The sequence below is a fragment of the Pleuronectes platessa genome, chromosome 16 (genome assembly GCF_947347685.1).
Source record: "Pleuronectes platessa chromosome 16, fPlePla1.1, whole genome shotgun sequence".
Lineage (NCBI taxonomy): Eukaryota > Metazoa > Chordata > Actinopteri > Pleuronectiformes > Pleuronectidae > Pleuronectes > Pleuronectes platessa.
In genome coordinates this window covers 23887958-23905600 of record NC_070641.1, presented here as the reverse complement: position 1 = coordinate 23905600, position 17643 = coordinate 23887958, and the positions used below count along the sequence as shown (strand labels likewise).

The window sequence follows — 17643 nt, the reverse complement described above, 5'->3', positions numbered from 1 at the left end:
TGTGTGTGTGTGTGTGTGAACAGGGGCTTTTGTTTCTTTAATTCTGTCGCAATCACCGCCAAGCTGCTGCAACAGAAACTAGGAGTGGGCAAGATCCTTATTGTGGACTGGGTGAGTAGCCACACACACACACACACACACAGACACGCACACACACAGACACACACATGTCTGTATCAGAGTATTCCACTGACCTTCTATCTGTCTCTGCAGGACATTCACCACGGTAATGGCACACAGCAGGCCTTCTACAGCGACCCCAGCGTCCTCTACATCTCCCTCCATCGGTACGACAACGGAAACTTCTTCCCTGGCAGTGGAGCTCCTGAAGAGGTACACACACACACACACACACACACACACACACACACACACACACACACACACTGCATGTGTCAGAATTGGTGCTTCTCTGGTGTTGAGGACGTCTCTGTCTCCCCCTGCAGGTGGGATCAGGTGCAGGTGTTGGTTTTAATGTCAACATAGCATGGACTGGAGGAGTGGAGCCCCCTATGGGTGATGTGGAGTACCTGACTGCCTTCAGGTAAACCTGCTTCTACCTCCTGTGCTCAGAGTTGAGAGAAGAGTTGCTTCATGTTGTGTACGAACCTCAAGGAAGGAACATCAAGGCTTGTTTGTGTGCGTGTGTGTGTGTCTGTGTGTGTGTGTGTCTGTGTGTAGGACTGTGGTGATGCCCATCGCCCAGCAGTTCAGCCCAGATGTGGTCCTGGTGTCTGCCGGCTTCGATGCAGTGGAGGGTCACCAGTCTCCTCTGGGGGGCTACAACGTTTCCGCCAAGTGTGAGTACCACCCTGTTAACCAGGTTGTCGTGTGAGTGTCAGGTTGTGAGTCGGTGTCTCTGAACGGTGACCGGTGTGTGTTGGCAGGTTTCGGTCAGCTCACGCAGATGCTGATGGGTCTGGCGGGGGGGCGGGTTGTCATGGCGCTGGAGGGTGGTCATGACCTCACCGCCATCTGTGACGCATCGGAGTCGTGTGTGTCTGCGCTGGTGGGAGACGCGGTGAGTCAGACCAGCATCGATATTCATATTCATCTTTTCATTTGAACCGTATGGACTAGGAGTCGCTCTGTGAGGACACGTGGGTTATAACTAATAAGACATTTGAAAGTTAATGGAAAAGTTCAACATATAACTTTCTGCTAAGCTTCAGTGACAGGTTGTGGTTAGCTTAGCATGGAGCTAAAGAAGCAGCTGGATCTTTAACGATCACTAATTAGACCAGTATTTGCATCTCATGTGTTCAAACTGATATTTTGAAGGAGTTGAGGGTCAGCCGGCCAGTAGAGGGCGACAGGGCTCCACTCTCCTTCAGCCACAAATGAAAACAAACTCTAACAATGAATTCATGGTTTTCATGATCACTTATTTATCATTTCTATCATTTTTACCAGAGTGAGTTTGTCCTCTCTCTGGGTTCATGTTTGTGGGATGTGTTTTCAATCCTTGGGTCCATGTCACACACTGTTCACACAACTCTGTCTCCATCAGTGTGACTCTGAGTGTCAGTGGCCTCAGGAGACGCCGTGTCCAAAAGCCTGTGCCTCTCTGGAGCGGGTGATCGAGATCCAGAGTGAGACGCCCACACACAAAGATTCAGTAAATACACACGATGAGGAGAAGAAGGTCCTGATCCTCTGTCCCTGTGTGTGTCTCTGTCCCCCCAGACAAACACTGGCCTTGTCTTCAGAGTTTGTCTCAGACCAGTGGCCACTCGCTACTGGACGGCCCACTTGGGGCTCAGGGCCAATCAGAGAAGGACGAGGCAGAAACGGTCAGCGCCATGGCGTCGCTCAGTGTGGACGTGGAGCAGCCCGGCTCCGGTCCTGGGAACTCAGAAACCAGCAGGTGAGCAGTGGACCGATGCTAACGCTATGTAGCTTCGTGAAAGCTTCATTATCTCTGATGTACATGTGTGTGTTTAACGTTGTGTCGTGCACCGCCCACAGGTCCACAGAGGAGCCAATGGAAGAAGAGCCTGTGTTGTAGGAGGAGCTTAAAGCGGAAGCGCACAAAAACTCGACATTCACCTCCTTCTAGCACCTCCTCTTCCTCTTCCTTTTCTTCTTCCTCCTTGGAGTTTGTGTCGGCACACACACACACAGTGGAAATGTGCTGTTGAGGAGGAGTCCGATAGACTGAGGAGAACATTACGGAGACGGGGGGGGGGGGGGGGTTTCATCAGCTCCAGGAGGAGCAGACGATTTGTTAGCATCTCCGATGGAAGCCCGAGGAGGGGAGTGGCAGCAGGACCTGCACACAGCACCACCAAACCCCTCCCCTCCACCCTCCACCCATCCTTCTGTCTTCAGAGGGACGAGGACTGTGGGAAACCGTAGTTTGAATCCCAACAGGACTCCAGGCAGACGACTTGTCTTCTTGTGAGTCTGACGCTGCACCAGAGAGACGGACTGAGGGGACGCGGGTGGAGGAGGAGGAGGAGGGACTAGGTGCCTTGTTTTCCACAAACCATCCAGAAACCACAAACCGCACCACCACCGCAGCACCTCAGCAAACCAACCAGCCAATCCAGACTCACACACACAAACACACACACACACTGCTGTTGTTTCACGCAGTTCATTTTCAATCTGTCCAGTTGTGAGTCTTTGTTTCTTCATCTTGATGCCTTAATTTGTTCTTGTGTCACTATTTAACAACCGGGACGGAGAGAGAGAGAAACCAGATGATTCAGAGATGAGTCCAAGCTGCTAAGATAATGTTCACGTCCGATGTTCCATCAGACTTTGATTTGTGTCTGAGGGGGAGGAGCCTCTGAAGCCATCGTTACACTAGAAACATCCACTCAAGATCTTCATTGAATATTAATATTTATATAAACCATAATATTCAATCAGACTTGGATGGAATCTGGTGAAAGTGTCTCAGGATCAGCTCAGTTTTAGCAGTATTCAGTGTTTTAGTCACATCACGTTAACTTCAGCCGTGTCTCTAGCCCCCCCCCCCCCCCCCCCCCACCTGAAATTGTAAAATGATCGTTTAATGTAAATACCGTTCTGTCCTGTTGCGTCTCAGCAGACTCAGTGTGGTCACTTTTCTAAAACTGTACATACAAACGTGTATAAAAAATACTTTTTTGTATAAAAAAGCAAAATTAATATTAAACACAATATACATACACTATTATATACATATATATGTATGTATATACAAACACATGCACATGCACATATATATTTATGTAAACAGTGTTTTATCCAATCAGATTGGATCTATGAATATATTCTATTTGGCGATTTGATGTTTTAGCTGTTTGACAGGAACTAAGCACTGAAGTCTTCGGGTTGGCACCTGTGTGTGTCTCTTTGTGTGTTTTACAGACGCTGGCTGTTGTTGAGGTGGTAGATGTTGATGTTGATGTTGATGTTGGTGAACAGCGACGGTCAGTTCCTCAGGCAGGTCCAGGACCAGGCAGGCAGCAGGCAGGGTGATGAGGTCAGAGGTCATGATTGGGTAAAGAGGTCCAGTAACAGGGAGAGAGCTGCGGAATGAGGCGTGACCTTCGACCTCCTGGACCGAGGGTCTGAACTGAGATATCACTGAGCAACATGTGTTCAACATGTGAATCCATTGATCTTCTTAATCGACACTAAAAGACTAATAACACTATTAAGCTTGTTTACTTATTGCATTTCCTCGACCTGAATAATTTGGAACTGCTGAAATCCCTGTGTTTAGTAGAGCTGGTGTAATTACTGCTACTGCCACAAGGGGGAGACATGTTCTGCACTGCAGCTTTAAAGAGGAGAACCGTCTGATTATGTTTTGTCTGAAGGACATAAATTAATTTAGTGTATTTTCAATTTCCACACGTGGAAAAAGCAAAAATGCCAAAAAGAAAAGACATTTAAAAAGTTCAAATGTCATTAGTTTCCGGTTTGTGTCGGGCGGCGGTTTAATTAATTTAGGTGTGCCTTCTTCCACAATGTTTTACTTGCACATATCCCTAAATATTTATTTTTATTTTTAATATAAAACAGTGATGGATAAAAAGTTAAATACTCCTGTTGATTTTTGTATCTTCTTGTGACCCCTCAAGCTTTTAAAATGATAATTGATGGATAATTTCAAAATTTATAAACACAACTGTTAAATTAATTGGAAAAGTTGGTAAAATTATGTTATTATACTCACACCACTGAAAAACAACACAACGCACTACACAAGTTTATAACACACTGAGAGCATCAAGACGCACAGTGTGATCATCACGTCTGTTTCATGTGGTGACTGGTGACGTGTGTTTCCTGTCGTCGCACAACTACTTCTGTCAAAGAGCAACACAATAGATGTCCTGAGTGCGACAAACACAAGAGGTGAACTGTTACTGTTCAGATTTGGTGGCTGCTGGAGGACACACACACACACAGACACACACAGTTTGTGGAAAGAGGTTGTATCACAGGCACTGAACATTTAAAGCAACACAATGTGAGTGGTGTTGACAGTGTGATGGTTTGTGTTGTCGGTCACTTCCCCAGTCCAGAGGCTGCACAGCTTTACTGTCGCACACACACATACACACAGACTCACTTTTTGCTACACGAGTTCCTACTGTACATTTCTTGATATGTTTGATACTGTGGTGTACATGTAGTGTGTCCTGCTGTGATTGGTTGAGGGGTCGGAGCTGTCCCCTCGTCTGTTTGTCCTCCCTCTGTCCCTGAGGGGAGACTCTCTCTCTCTCTCTCTCGCCCCCCCCCCCCCCCCCTCGTGACAGACTGACAGTTTGAATCAGTTCCTGTTGGAGCTGATCACAAGCACATTCCTGACTCTTCTTCGTCTGTGCTGTTGAATCCAGATCCTTTCCTGTTGCGACGATGCGTGTTTAATTCTTTCTGACTCACATGTATATAAAAGTGCATATATACGTGTACACATGTGCAATACACGCTATTCGAGCAATCTATTACTGTGACTATTATTGATGATTATATTTGTCCCCTTCTCGAGCTTTCAGCCCTCTTCCCCTCGTCCTCGGTGTTGCAGGAGCTTGAAAAGGGAAAGTGACTCTCGTGACTCTTCGGTTTCATTTCCGGGTTGTGGACGTTTTGACGAAGCCCTTTTTTATTAGTCTCACTGTAATGTTGTGACGTTGATCCTGATTCTGTTCCTTTGTTTTTTTTTAAAGTGGGCCTGTTGTTGAACTTGTCTGGAAACTCAATAAAGCAATTCACTGACTTTTCAGTTCCCTCAGTGCTTCACATGACGTCAACTTCAGGGAACGATTGTTATGGATATAGATCAATATTGTGGTCGAATGACTTTATTTCCTTTCTTACCTTTTTCAGATAAGACAAATTAATGTTTGTTTACTAAATATGATGTTGGAGCTAGCAGACTGTTAGCTCCATGCTAACTCAGCAGATCTGGAATCACTCGGTCCGACAACTTTTTTATTACATTTTATATTTAGTATTTAATAGAATTTAGGTTTCACATCTAAATCTGCTCACATCACTGACAGAAAAGAGTCCATTGTGTACAAAGTGAAAACATTGTTCTTCTCCCTGCAGCTCGAGAGCTCGTCATCAGCTGCTCAGTGTTTTTTTAAAGTGCGCGGTTCCTTTGAACCCGTCAGCCGCTCTCCGGTGAGTAGATCTTGATGAGGTGCTGCAGCTCGGTGGGAAACCCAGTGACCGGGCAGCGGCGCTTTGCCTTCACGTACATGTAGACGCAGCGGTAACAGAACACGAAGCCCGAGGTCGACAGCACGGTGCAGTTGGTGCAGAGTCTTCGGCAAAGACGACAGTTCCTGCCGCCGGAGCCCGGAGGAGTTCCGTCGCTGAGCTTCTCCGAGAGCGATGGAGCCTCCTCCTGCAGGTGGAGGGGGGGCGGAGGAGCAGGCAGGGAGGTGAGTGTTTTCACGGTGCTCTGGTTGTCGGAGGAGTACCACCACTCCAGGAACTGCAGGAAGAAGACGCCCATGGAGAGGGAGGTGGAGAGGGAGAGGGCCACGCCCCTCGCTGCCTGTGACATCACCCACCATGCCCTCATCACCAGGCTGCCAACAGAAGAGCAATGCATTGTGGGTTGTTGGATTTAAGACTGAAATTCATTCAAGAAAAAACGTGATGATTGGACGTACACACACACACGCACACGTACACGGACACAAACACACACTAATGAACTAATCCACTTATGTCACGTTTGTCGTGTTAACCCAGTTTCATGGATCTTTTCAGTGGATTCAATTAAAGCATGAATAAAATCATGTTTGCACCTGAAATGTATCAGACGAGAGAGAGAGAGAGAGAGAGGTAGAGTTTGATTAAAGGGATCTACCTCTTGTCCGTGAGGTCGGTGGTGTCGCCGCTCTTCAGCTCCATGTCTCTGACATCTTGGGCGTTGAGTCGTGCCAGTCTCACCCTGGCTAACCACAGCAGAGGACTATGGGTCTTAGAGACTCCGAAGACAAAGAGCAGCTGCTGGCAGAAGACCCAGGCCTGCCAGGCTGAGCTGACGTACGGGTAAGCTGCCACCGCCGCCCGGTACAGCCTCCGGCCCCTGGACCGCGCCAGCTGGATGGAGAAGTCCTCCTCGTCCCTCTGCTTGGCCAGCGTGGCCTCCAGCTTGGCCCGCAGGTACGGCACCAAACACAGAAGTAGAAGCGATCGCCAGTGCGACTTCCTGTGCAGCCCCAGGCGGACAGGAAAGCCCCGCCCACCTGAAACCCGTTTCAGGCCGTAGAAGTTCTCAGAGAAGGAGGCGCTGCAGTGGGACAGGAAGTGGTTCTGGAGGAGGAGGTCCAGCAGCAGGTAGAGCTCATCAAAGCGTCGCCACAGAACGCCAAACCGAGCCGGGCTGCACTCTGCCAGGACCTGAGGACCCACAGCAGCAGGTGGATCAGTGGAAGCATGGAAACAAAACATTGACACACTTTACTGTGTTCATGCTGCTGCACCTTTCAGACACTTTCCATAACAACAGATGAAATGATTATCACTTTTTAAATAATAGATCCTCGAACTTGACTCGGACTCAACGGCCACCTGATGATTTTGGTGCTGAGATTAAAACAACTCAACAAGTTGATGATCGATGTAGAAGTGAAACTTTAAAACTATATAAACTGTTTAATTCGTTCTTTAAAGTTCAGAATCTCTGGATTCTCCCTGATCACAGAACAGAACCTGAGTATCTGAGGTGCACAGGGACAGTGGCTAAGCTGTGATTGGACAACCAGTGTTTGCAGGCGGGGTTTAGAGACCAGTGAACCTGACACTCACCTTGAGGGCGTGTCTCAGTGCAGGTTTGAGAGCGTCCATCAGAGTCTCCTGCGCCACGACCTCGAAGATGGACGGCTGCTCGTTCCCGGCGGTGGACGTCAGGTGAGCTCCGGCCTGAGCCATGGCTGCTGCACAGTCACAACACAAGTACACACACAAGTATTATCTAGATATTATATATATATATATATTCAGAAACATGACTGTCACTAAATAAATAGCTGTTTAACAAACTGTTTATACAGTTAAAACATTACACATCATGTTACTGAACGATCAGAGTTTTACTACAAAGTCCAACTGAACACATTTAAAAAATCTGTTTCTATGAAATGTTGCTTTTTACTTTTCAAATGTATTAAACAAACTAAATTTAATATCCACTGGAAGAAATCTATAAAGACAAACTTTACTTATTATTAAAAAAACATCTGATTCCAGGGTCGTTTTTGAGCCACAGAGAGAAGTGACGTGTGTGTCAGGGTCAAAGTTCAAACACTCAGCTGGTCAACAACACGTTGAACATATAACATGTTAAATATATAACATGTTAAATATATAACATGTTAAATATATAACATGTTTAATATATAACATGTTAAATATATAACATTTTAAATATATAACACGTTTAACATATAACATGTTAAATATTTAACACGTTGAACATATAACATGTTAAATATATAACATGTTAAATATTTAACACGTTGAACATATAACATGTTAAATATATAACACGTTTAACATATGACATGTTAAATATTTAACACGTTGAACATATAACATGTTAAATATATAACACGTTTAACATATGACATGTTAAATATTTAACACGTTGAACATATAACATGTTAAATATATAACACGTTGAATATATAACATGTTGAACATATGACAGCAGAGACCTGGATCCTAAGGCTCAGGACTTTTCAGTCTCATGGAAACATTTCAAAGCTCAAAGATAGAAACTTGGTTTAACAGAAGCTTCACGTCACACGCTCACAATCTGTGGACTCTGAACCACAAGTTGAACTTTCTCAATTATAATGAACGATCTTTGTTAAACATCATAAAACGCTGGAGGAGCACAAACCTTCCTCTGCTGCTGGGGAGCTGCTGCTAGCACCTGCTAGCTGGTTAGCTCGTTAGCTGCTGTAAACAGCTGCTAGCCTGTTAGCTGCTGTTAGCAGCTGTTAGCTTGTTAGCAGGACGTCATGTGTCTTGTTTCCTTGTTTATCATCTTTCTCTCTTCTTCTTCTGTTTCGCTTCTCTTCCACATGTTCTCACGTTCATTCACAGCAGGCAACACTTCCGCCTTCAGGTGTTGGACGTCATGACGCAGCGGCACGTCGCTCGTGACGTAACACCGCTGCTGTAAATTCATGATAAAAATTTAGATTATTTACTATTATGTTAATGCTGGTTGATTCCTACTCTTTTATTTGTTGTGATGCATGAAGTTTTAATCTTTGTCCTATTTTGTTAATTCTCTATTAAAATATCATAAGAAAAACAGTAATATAACCTGTGGAGTTCTTTCACATGTGATTGTGTCATGTATGGTCCATTTATGAATTGTTCAGGTGTCCGTGTTGTTGGGGGGGGGGGGGGGGGGTCAGCTCACAGCTCACATGTCAGTAAACATGTGAATGTGTGATATGTCCATGAGACTCTGAACACAAACAGACTTTATATAATATTTAAGTCTGTGGCACAGAAACTAAAACGTGATGGAAACAAGATGGAGGAGCTTCCAGAGTTTAATGCATGAGACGAAATATTCAGTGATTTCAGTGGATTAAAGGATTAATGAGCAAAGCTGACGGCAGCGGACGTCTCCATCAGCTTCAGCTTCTCTCTCTCCATCATCTGTCTCTCCCTCCATCATCTCTCTCTCTCTCTCCATCACCTCTCTCTCTCTCCATCATCTGTCTCTCCCTCCATCATCTCTCTCTTCCTCCCTCTCTCCCTCTCTCTCTCTCTCTCCATCATCTCTCTCTCCATCATCCGTCTCTCCCTCTCTCTCTCTCCATCATCTGTCTCTCCCTCCATCATCTCTCTCTCTCTCTCATCACCTCTCTCTCTCCATCATCTCTCTCTCTCTCTCCCTCCCTCTCCCCCTCTCCCTCTCCCTCCATCCTCTCTGTCTGTGTCGAGTGAACCAGTGAGGTCAGTGGACGTGTAGAAGTTGAAGATCCAGAATGGAGATGTTTGGGTTCCTCATCGACAGCAGAGGCGAGTCATCTTTATTTTCTCTGTTGTTAGAGTAGATATCATTTGTTTTCTTTTGTCCATTTAAAAGATGTGATACAGCGTCATTAGAGATGTTCACTGAATTTAATCTGCTGCTCTTGGGATTATGTTATTAGATTTGAATGAGAAGATCAGGACAGAGCAATAGTAAAATATATAAAAGAATTAAACGTAGAGATCTTATTGTAGAAAGTAGGTCGGAGGTTATGTGATCAGTGTGATGAGAACTTATGTCTTTATTTATGTCTCATACACTAACATGGAGGAGACTGAGTTAGTGAACTGTACTGCAGCCAGCCACCAGGGGGCGATCATGATATTTTAGGATAGGAAGCAAAAAGGAGAGTGAAGTTCAGTAAGAGTTATTTATGTGTTGTTTACTTTCCTGATTGGTTGATGTTTATGGTCGAGGTTGCTCCACTGCCCCCAAGTGGACGTGAAAGATAGATACAAAGAATGACTGCACCTTTAAATATTTATTAGATCCACGACCTCTGAGTTAAATGTAAAACTCTAAACTCTGCTTTTTAATTTCCAGTCTGACGACAGCAGAATCAAACCACCGAGCCACGTCCAGCTCCAGTGACCAGGCCGCCCTCAGACGAGATGTGTCTCCTCCTCCTCCCGGCCCTTCTCCTCCTTCTCCTCCTCCTTTCAGCCTCTCACCCCGTCAGGTGCTCACGCTCGTGTCCGCCCCTCTGTGCTTGTTACGAGCACGCCGACATGGTGGACTGCCGTGCACGTGGATTCGAACACGTTCCGCGGGGCCTCCCTCACGGAACCTTGCTGCTGGAGCTGGGAGGAAACAACCTGACTGAGATCAGCTCTCAGGTCTTCACTGGCCTGTGGTCGCTGAAGGTCCTGGTGATGAGCAACAGTCAGATTCAAGTCATTCAACCACAGGTGACCACCGGCTTCCTCTTCCTCAGGCTGTGACCTCCAGGATTCAAGGAACATTTTAACCGTGAGTCTTTCTCCACAGGCGTTTTTCTCTTTGTCCTTCATGGAGAAGTTGGATCTCAGTTGGAACCAGTTGACGTTGCTCCCAGTCGACTTCTCCACCAGTCTGTCTGCGCTCAGAGAACTTCGACTGGCTCACAACAACTTATGTTACTTATCTGGACACAGGTACCTGTCTGTCTTCACCTGTCTGTCTTCATCTGTCTGTCTTCATCTGTCTGTCTTCATCTGTCTGTCTTCACCTGTCTGTCTTCATCTGTCCATCTTCACCTGTCTGTCTTCACCTGTCTGTCTGACGCCTGTCTGTCTTCACCTGTCTGTCTGATGCCTGTCTGTCTGACACCTGTCTTACTTCACCTGTCTGTCTGACACCTGTCTGTCTTCACCTGTCTGTCTGACGCCTGTCTGTCTTCACCTGTCTGTCTGACGCCTGTCTGTCTTCACCTGTCTGTCTGATGCCTGTCTGTCTGACACCTGTATTACTACACCTGTCTGTCTGACGCCTGTCTGTCTTCACCTGTCCATCTTCACCTGTCTGTCTTCACCTGTCTGTCTGACGCCTGTCTGTCTTCACCTGTCTGTCTGATGCCTGTCTGTCTGACACCTGTCTTACTTCACCTGTCTGTCTGACGCCTGTCTGTCTTCACCTGTCTGTCTTCATCTGTCCATCTTCACCTGTCTGTCTTCACCTGTCTGTCTTCACCTGTCTGTCTGACGCCTGTCTGTCTTCACCTGTCTGTCTTCATCTGTCCATCTTCACCTGTCTGTCTTCACCTGTCTGTCTTCACCTGTCTGTCTGATGCCTGTCTGTCTGACACCTGTCTTACTTCACCTGTCTGTCTGACGCCTGTCTGTCTTCACCTGTACATCTTCACCTGTCTGTCTTCACCTGTCTGTCTTCATCTGTCCATCTTCACCTGTCTGTCTTCACCTGTCTGTCTTCACCTGTCCATCTTCACCCGTCTGTCTTCACCTGTCTGTCTTCATCTGTCTGTCTCAGTGTTAATTTTGGCAGCTATTTTTGATTTAGTCTTAGTCTTAGTCTTTCGACGAAAATGCATATTAGTTTTAGTCACCTTTTAGTCATTTTAATCCTTCTTAGTTTTAGTCTAGTTTTAGTCGACGAAAACAAATTCCATTTTAGTCTAGTTTTAGTCGACGAAAACTAATTCCATTTTAGTCTAGTTTTAGTCACATTTAATAGCCACATTAAACTCCTTTTCTATAAAAACATATAGCTGCAGCCTAATAGCTTAAAAATATATATTTAATTTTAAATGTGAAAACAAAAAGGGAGAGCAGGTCAGACTGGAGCCGGACACAGAAACTGAACATCGGTACAAACCAACTGCAGCTTCTGCTCTGATGAAGAAGCTGAAGCGCTGATCTCTGAGCAGCTGAGACCAGAGAAACTCTGGTTTTCACTGTTTCCATAGTTAAGAAGCAGTCGGTCACTGAGAGGCTGCTCCACGAGAACGCGCTCTGCTTTCACTGTGTCTCTCTGAGCGAGTGCGCTAGGCGGGGGGCGGAGCTACGGACCGGAGCGCTATCTGGGAGCGCACAGGCACACACACACACACACACACACACACACAGATTCACTCGCCCGCTCCTGATACTTCATGACGGCCTGATACGATGATGTTTTAAAAATGATTGTGACTTAGTCAACCACCAACATTTTCGTCTCGTCTCGTCTCGTCAACGAAAATTAAAATAGATTTCGTCATAGTTTTTATTTTCAAAGATTCGTTTTCGTTACGTCTTCGTCTCGTCTTCGTCATGGAAAAAAGGTCGTTAACGAATATATTTCGTCATCGTCTTCGTCAACGAAATTAACACTGGTCTGTCTGACGCTTGTCTGTCTTCACCTGTCTGTCTTCACCTATCTGTCTGACGCCTGTCTGTCTGACAACTGTCTGTCTTCACCTGTCTGTCTTCACCTGTCTGTCTTCATGTCTCTGTCTTCACCTGTCTGTCTTCACCTGTCTTTCTGACGCCTGTCTGTCTGACACCTGTCTGTCTTCATCTCTCTGTCTTCACCTGTCTGTCTTCACCTGTCTGTCTTCATCTCTCTGTCTGACACCTGTCTGTCTTCATCTCTCTGTCTTCACCTGTCTGTCTTCACCTGTCTGTCTGACACCTGTCTGTCTTCACCTGTCTGTCTTCACCTGTCTGTCTGACGCCTGCCTGTCTGTCCCACCCAGCCTGGCGTATCTGGACAACATGGAGAAACTGGACCTGAGCTATAACCAGCTGGTGTCTGTGGGTCCTGGTGTGTTCAGAGGTCTGTCCAGACTCAGGCAGCTCCACCTGCACCACAACAGACTGAGTGGGCTGCAGAGGGGGAGCCTGGACATGCTGCCTGGACTGGAGGTGCACAACTGTCTGTCTGCCTGTCTGTCTGTCTGTCTGCCTGTCTGTCTGTCTGTCTGATGACCTGTCTGCCTGTCTGTCTGTCTGTCTGTCTGTCTGTCTGTCTGCCTGTCTGTCTGTCTGCCTGTCTGTCTTTCTGTCTGTCTGTCTGTCTGATGACCTGTCTGTCTGTCTGTCTGTCTGTCTGTCTATCTGCCTGTCTGTCTGTCTGATGACCTGTCTGTCTGTCTGATGACCTGTCTGTCTGTCTGTCTGTCTGATGACCTGTCTTTCTGTCTGATGACCTGTCTGTCTGTCTGTCTGTCTGTCTGTCTGATGACCTGTCTGTCTGTCTGTCTGTCTGTCTGTTGTCTGTCTGTCTGATAACCTGTCTGTCTGTCTGATGACCTGTCTGTCTGTCTGTCTGTCTGTCTGATGACCTGTCTGTCTGTCTGATGACCTGTCTCTCTGTCTGCCTGTCTGTCTGTCTGTCTGTCTGATGACCTGTCTTTCTGTCTGATGACCTGTCTCTCTGTCTGCCTGCCTGTCTGTCTGTCTGTCTGTCTGTCTGTCTGTCTGTCTGATGACCTGTCTGTCTGTCTGATGACCTGTCTCTCTGTCTGTCTGTCTGTCTGTCTTTCTGTCTGTCTGTCTGATGACCTGTCTGTCTGTCTGTCTGTCTGTCTGTCTGATGACCTGTCTGTCTGTCTGATGACCTGTCTGTCTGTCTGTCTGTCTGTCTGTCTGATGACCTGTCTGTCTGTCTGTCTGTCTGTCTGTCTGTCTGTCTGATAACCTGTCTGTCTGTCTGATGACCTGTCTGTCTGTCTGATAACCTGTCTGTCTGTCTGTCTGTCTGTCTGTCTGTCTGTCTGATAACCTGTCTGTCTGTCTGATGACCTGTCTGTCTGTCTGTCTGTCTGTCTGTCTGTCTGTCTGTCTGATGACCTGTCTGTCTCCCTGCCTGTCTCTCTGTCTGTCTGTCTGTCTGTCTGTCTGATGACCTGTCTGTCTGTCTGATGACCTGTCTGTCTGTCTGTCTGTCTGTCTGTCTGTCTGCCTGTCTGTCTGTCTGTCTGTCTGTCTGTCTGATGACCTGTCTGTCTATCTGTCTGTCTGTCTGTCTGTCTGTCTGATGACCTGTCTGTCTGTCTGTCTGTCTGATGACCTGTCTGTCTATCTGTCTGTCTGTCTGTCTGTCTGTTTGATGACCTGTCTGTCTGTCTGTCTGTTTAATGACCTGTCTGTCTGATGACCTGTCTGTCTGTCTGTCTGTCTGTCTGATGACCTGTCTGTCTGTCTGTCTGTCTGTCTGTCTGTCTATCTGATGACCTGTCTGTCTGTCTGTCTGTCTGTCTGTCTGTCTGTCTGTCTGTCTGTCTGTCTGTCTATCTGATGACCTGTCTGTCTGTCTGTCTGTCTGTCTGTCTGTCTGTCTGTCTGTCTGATGACCTGTCTGTCTGATGACCTGTCTGTCTGTCTGTCTGTCTGATGACCTGTCTGTCTGTCTGATGACCTGTCTGTCTGTCTGTCTGTCTGTCTGTCTGATGACCTGTCTGTCTGTCTGTCTGTCTGATGACCTGTCTGTCTGTCTGTCTGTCTGTCTGTCTGTCTGTCTGTCTGTCTGCGTGCAGGTGCTCCAGCTGAGCTACAACAACATCTCTCAGATCGACAGTGACGCTCTAGCGCCCCTCTACAGTTTGGCCGTTCTCGCTCTGGAGGGAAACAACCTGCAACACCTCAAGTTCAAGACCTTCCTCAGCCTGCACACGACCGCCACTCACATCCAGCTGTCAGGTGTGTTGGTTTGAATCCCGTCCACTGACCCTCTCCACAGTCGTGCTGGCTTATTAACTTCATCAGGATTCATCATCTGGGGACCAGGAAAATGTATAATGTCACAATCAGGACCATTCTGGTGCGTTATAGAAAATTAAATGAATTTGGTATAGAATGGCTTCTTGCACGTTATTCTACTTAACTATTACTAATACTGAATCAACTGAATAGGACCTGATCAACACAACATGTGTTTCCTCAGGGAACCCGTGGAGCTGTGACTGCGAGCTTCATCGTGTCTTCAGTAAGATCCTCTACGTTCGCCACCTCCACATCGACGACTACCGGAACGTGACGTGCCAGGAGCCGCCGCAGCTGGCCGGGGCCTCACTGGCCTGGGTGGACAGCCGGCTCTGCATCGCAGAGACCGTGACCGTGCTCGTCATCACGGTCACCGTGCTGGTCAGCGTGGTGGCGGCCGTGGTCATGGCTGAGAGGAACAGGAAGAGTCACCGTGAGAAGAACTGGGACACGGAGTCACAGACTCAAACCCAGAGTCCACCGTCCTGAGAGCGGCGGCCGTTCAAGATGGCTGCCGTCTTCACAGTCAGAATGCGTAGACGTTTCTTACGTTTTTCCCGGTGAAAGAGATGGAACCTTTTATGTAAATTAGGGTTATGGTTTCTGTGTTTCCATTTTCTCCAGGAAGTTCCGGCAGGTACTCAGAACCTTTGCAGGAACCTGGTGTTTCGTCCTGAGGGACCAGGGTCTAAACAAAGAAGTCCCGGCTCAGAGAGTTCACAGGAACCTTTGGGGCGGGGCTTGCTCCTTTGTCTTTTATTACCGCCGCCTGGTGGACATGAGTGGAACAGCTGATTTTGCCGTGAGTCGACATCTTCATGAGGATCATCAGTCTCACGTCCTCCGGTCTTTAGACCTCGGGACAAAACACGTGAACAACGATCACAATACTGAGACGTTTGGAAACAATGACGCTCGCAGCCTCTTGCTGATTGGGTCTTTTACCTTGTGATGTTTCCTTCACTGATTCGTCAGGCTCCTGTCACATGACCTCCTCAGCTTCCAGTGTAGACACAACATGGAGAATCATCATGTTGTTCAGCTCTGTAGGATACAGCTGTTTACATGTGGAGGAGACCAGATGTTCTGCAGCTAACCTGGACAACGATGGTTTTACTTTGAAAACAGGATTTTCAAAGTAAAACGTGTTTGTTTGTTTGGAGCTCAAATGAATATTATCAATCTTTATCACCAACCCTGTGATAAAATGCTCTATTAAGCTTCCAGAGTCTATATGTGCTTATATTATATTCAATAGTTTGAATGTTTGCAGTTCAACAAACAGCTGAATGTTTTACTCCATGTGACATAAGACTGTTATTTTCTATCGTGACCTTTAACCTGCTCCAGAAGAAAGAGATCCCTCTTCATCCTCGTGTCCTCTTCTCCTTCTGGTGGATTTAAAACAAAGGACTTTGACCCTGTGACAGTCAGAGAGACATTCAGACAGAAGAGACAGAGGTTCAGTAGAGACCATGTGTCTGGACACCACAGTGGATTAGAGGTGGACCGATGGGGGGGGGGGGGGGGGAGGCCAGATGTCAGGATGGATACAGCTGGAATGGAAAACATCTTTTAAATCTGTGTGCAGAGAGAATTAAACAGAAGCTGAACAGCAGGTTCTCTGTTCGTTGTTTTATTTCAATCTATTATTATTATATTTCACTTTTAATTATTACCATAGACTAAATAATGATGGTATTTCTTTTTTGGGGGTTGAAACAGTGCAATACTTTTACTTACACAAATCTCTGTACTTGAATTGTGTACTTTCAGACACGGTGATGTGTGTGTCTCTCGTCACCATCGCTGCAGAGGTCGGGGGGAAGGTCACGTCATGAGTCAGCGCTGACGTCCTCTGTGTCCTTCTTTTAGATAAACAGGTTTTAAATCTGAGCAGAACAGACGGGAACAACGAGGATTAGAGGGAGATTTACTCCAGAGTGCAACTGGAGGGGGGGGGGGGGGGGAGACCTCCATTGTAAACATTAAAACTCTTGCACTCTTCAAATCAAATGACGTGATGATTGACACCACTCACGTCTCTTTGGTATATTCAGTCTTATCTTATCTTGGCTGACCTGCGTCCGAAGCAAAATATAATATATAATCCCAGTACGTTGATTTATATAACTCATTTTTATGATGTCTTCATTAAGTGCAGCTCAGTAAAACACCACAAAACAACATCTCATACCGGGCTTAGAACATTTGACACTTTAGCTTTAGAGGAGTTTAAAGAAACCAGTGATGCTTTTCTGAGACATTTCTAACGCACCAGTAACTTCACTGAGATCTGTGACCCTCTCAGATTCTAGTGTGATCTACGTTATGTTCTACATTCACTAAACTATAAAGATGTACCACTGCACTCCTCACAAAATGTCAGATTCTCCTACAATGATGAGAAGCTATTTTTTAAATGTATTTGTTTGTATTGCAGTTACAGCTCTCTGCCAATAGGAGACGCTCCAGCTTCCCTCAGCAACTGAAAGTCAATGTACGTTTACCCTGAGTTTCAGTATTAACGTTAAAGGGTGTTATAGGAACATTTATGCACAATAACATGTGTGTACAACACTTCAAAGTGTTTTAGTTTATGTTTTATATTAAAATGTAAAGACGTATTTCTATAGAATACAGAAACAATCTGTCACTGTTTCATGTTTATTCAGAACAAGCAGGTAAAGGACCGGAGAGATCAGTCTAGATGATTTAAACGATTCTTCTGCATCACCTGCTGCTTCTGAACATATTTATTATTATTATTATCTGTCACTGGTTCATATCAAGAAAAAGAAAAATGCAGTTTTACCAAGATCCAATTCCTCCCTCTGCCTTTTTCTCTTCACTTTTATCAAGTTCAACTTATAAAAATAACAGCAATAAGGTCTTGGAATAATGAATGTTGGTCAGTGGAGGTTAATTAAATGTAATTTG

General features: G+C 46.0%; 3 protein-coding genes across 3 annotated transcripts in view; 2 read left to right on the top strand and 1 right to left on the bottom strand.

Annotated features, from left to right (window-relative positions):
- The window catches only part of hdac5 (histone deacetylase 5), a 23755-nt gene extending 18532 nt beyond the window's left edge, over positions 1-5223 (top strand). Inside the window, exons 21-28 of the mRNA XM_053443277.1 lie at positions 24-111; positions 214-333; positions 447-544; positions 682-800; positions 888-1021; positions 1511-1592; positions 1687-1867; positions 1969-5223. Of these exons, the coding sequence (XP_053299252.1) occupies positions 24-111; positions 214-333; positions 447-544; positions 682-800; positions 888-1021; positions 1511-1592; positions 1687-1867; positions 1969-2008 (862 nt within the window). The 3' untranslated portion in view covers positions 2009-5223. The remainder of the gene's footprint in view (positions 1-23; positions 112-213; positions 334-446; positions 545-681; positions 801-887; positions 1022-1510; positions 1593-1686; positions 1868-1968) is intronic.
- Positions 5224-5432: 209 nt separating this feature from the next.
- Positions 5433-8607, bottom strand: pex12 (peroxisomal biogenesis factor 12). The gene is made up of 4 exons (XM_053443276.1): positions 8369-8607; positions 7273-7400; positions 6329-6864; positions 5433-6044 (listed from the first exon to the last, which is right to left on the bottom strand). Exons 2-4 carry the CDS (start codon positions 7393-7395, stop codon positions 5618-5620), a joined length of 1086 nt encoding a protein of 361 aa, XP_053299251.1. The 5' UTR covers positions 7396-7400; positions 8369-8607; the 3' UTR covers positions 5433-5617.
- An 869-nt stretch (positions 8608-9476) lies between these two features.
- si:ch211-237i5.4 (insulin-like growth factor-binding protein complex acid labile subunit) lies at positions 9477-15192 on the top strand. Its single transcript, XM_053444246.1, has 6 exons — positions 9477-9510; positions 10187-10431; positions 10511-10656; positions 12696-12864; positions 14478-14640; positions 14885-15192. The coding sequence occupies exons 1-6, from the start codon at positions 9477-9479 to the stop codon at positions 15190-15192; spliced, it is 1065 nt and encodes a 354-aa protein (XP_053300221.1).
- The last annotated feature ends 2451 nt before the right edge of the window (positions 15193-17643 follow it).

Bases quoted from the DNA above. Each gene is read 5' to 3' on its own strand.
- pex12 (XM_053443276.1), bottom strand. From the start codon at position 7,395: ATGGCTCAGGCCGGAGCTCACCTGACGTCCACCGCCGGGAACGAGCAG. The intron at 6,865-7,272 runs GTGAGTGTCAGG...GTGGGTCCTCAG, and splicing joins CACTGAGACACGCCCTCAAG to GTCCTGGCAGAGTGCAGCCC. The intron at 6,045-6,328 runs GTAGATCCCTTT...TTCTGTTGGCAG, and splicing joins ACCGACCTCACGGACAAGAG to CCTGGTGATGAGGGCATGGT.
- si:ch211-237i5.4 (XM_053444246.1), top strand. From the start codon at position 9,477: ATGGAGATGTTTGGGTTCCTCATCGACAGCAGAG. The intron at 9,511-10,186 runs GCGAGTCATCTT...TCCTCCTTTCAG, and splicing joins GTTCCTCATCGACAGCAGAG to CCTCTCACCCCGTCAGGTGC. The intron at 12,865-14,477 runs GTGCACAACTGT...GTCTGCGTGCAG, and splicing joins ACATGCTGCCTGGACTGGAG to GTGCTCCAGCTGAGCTACAA.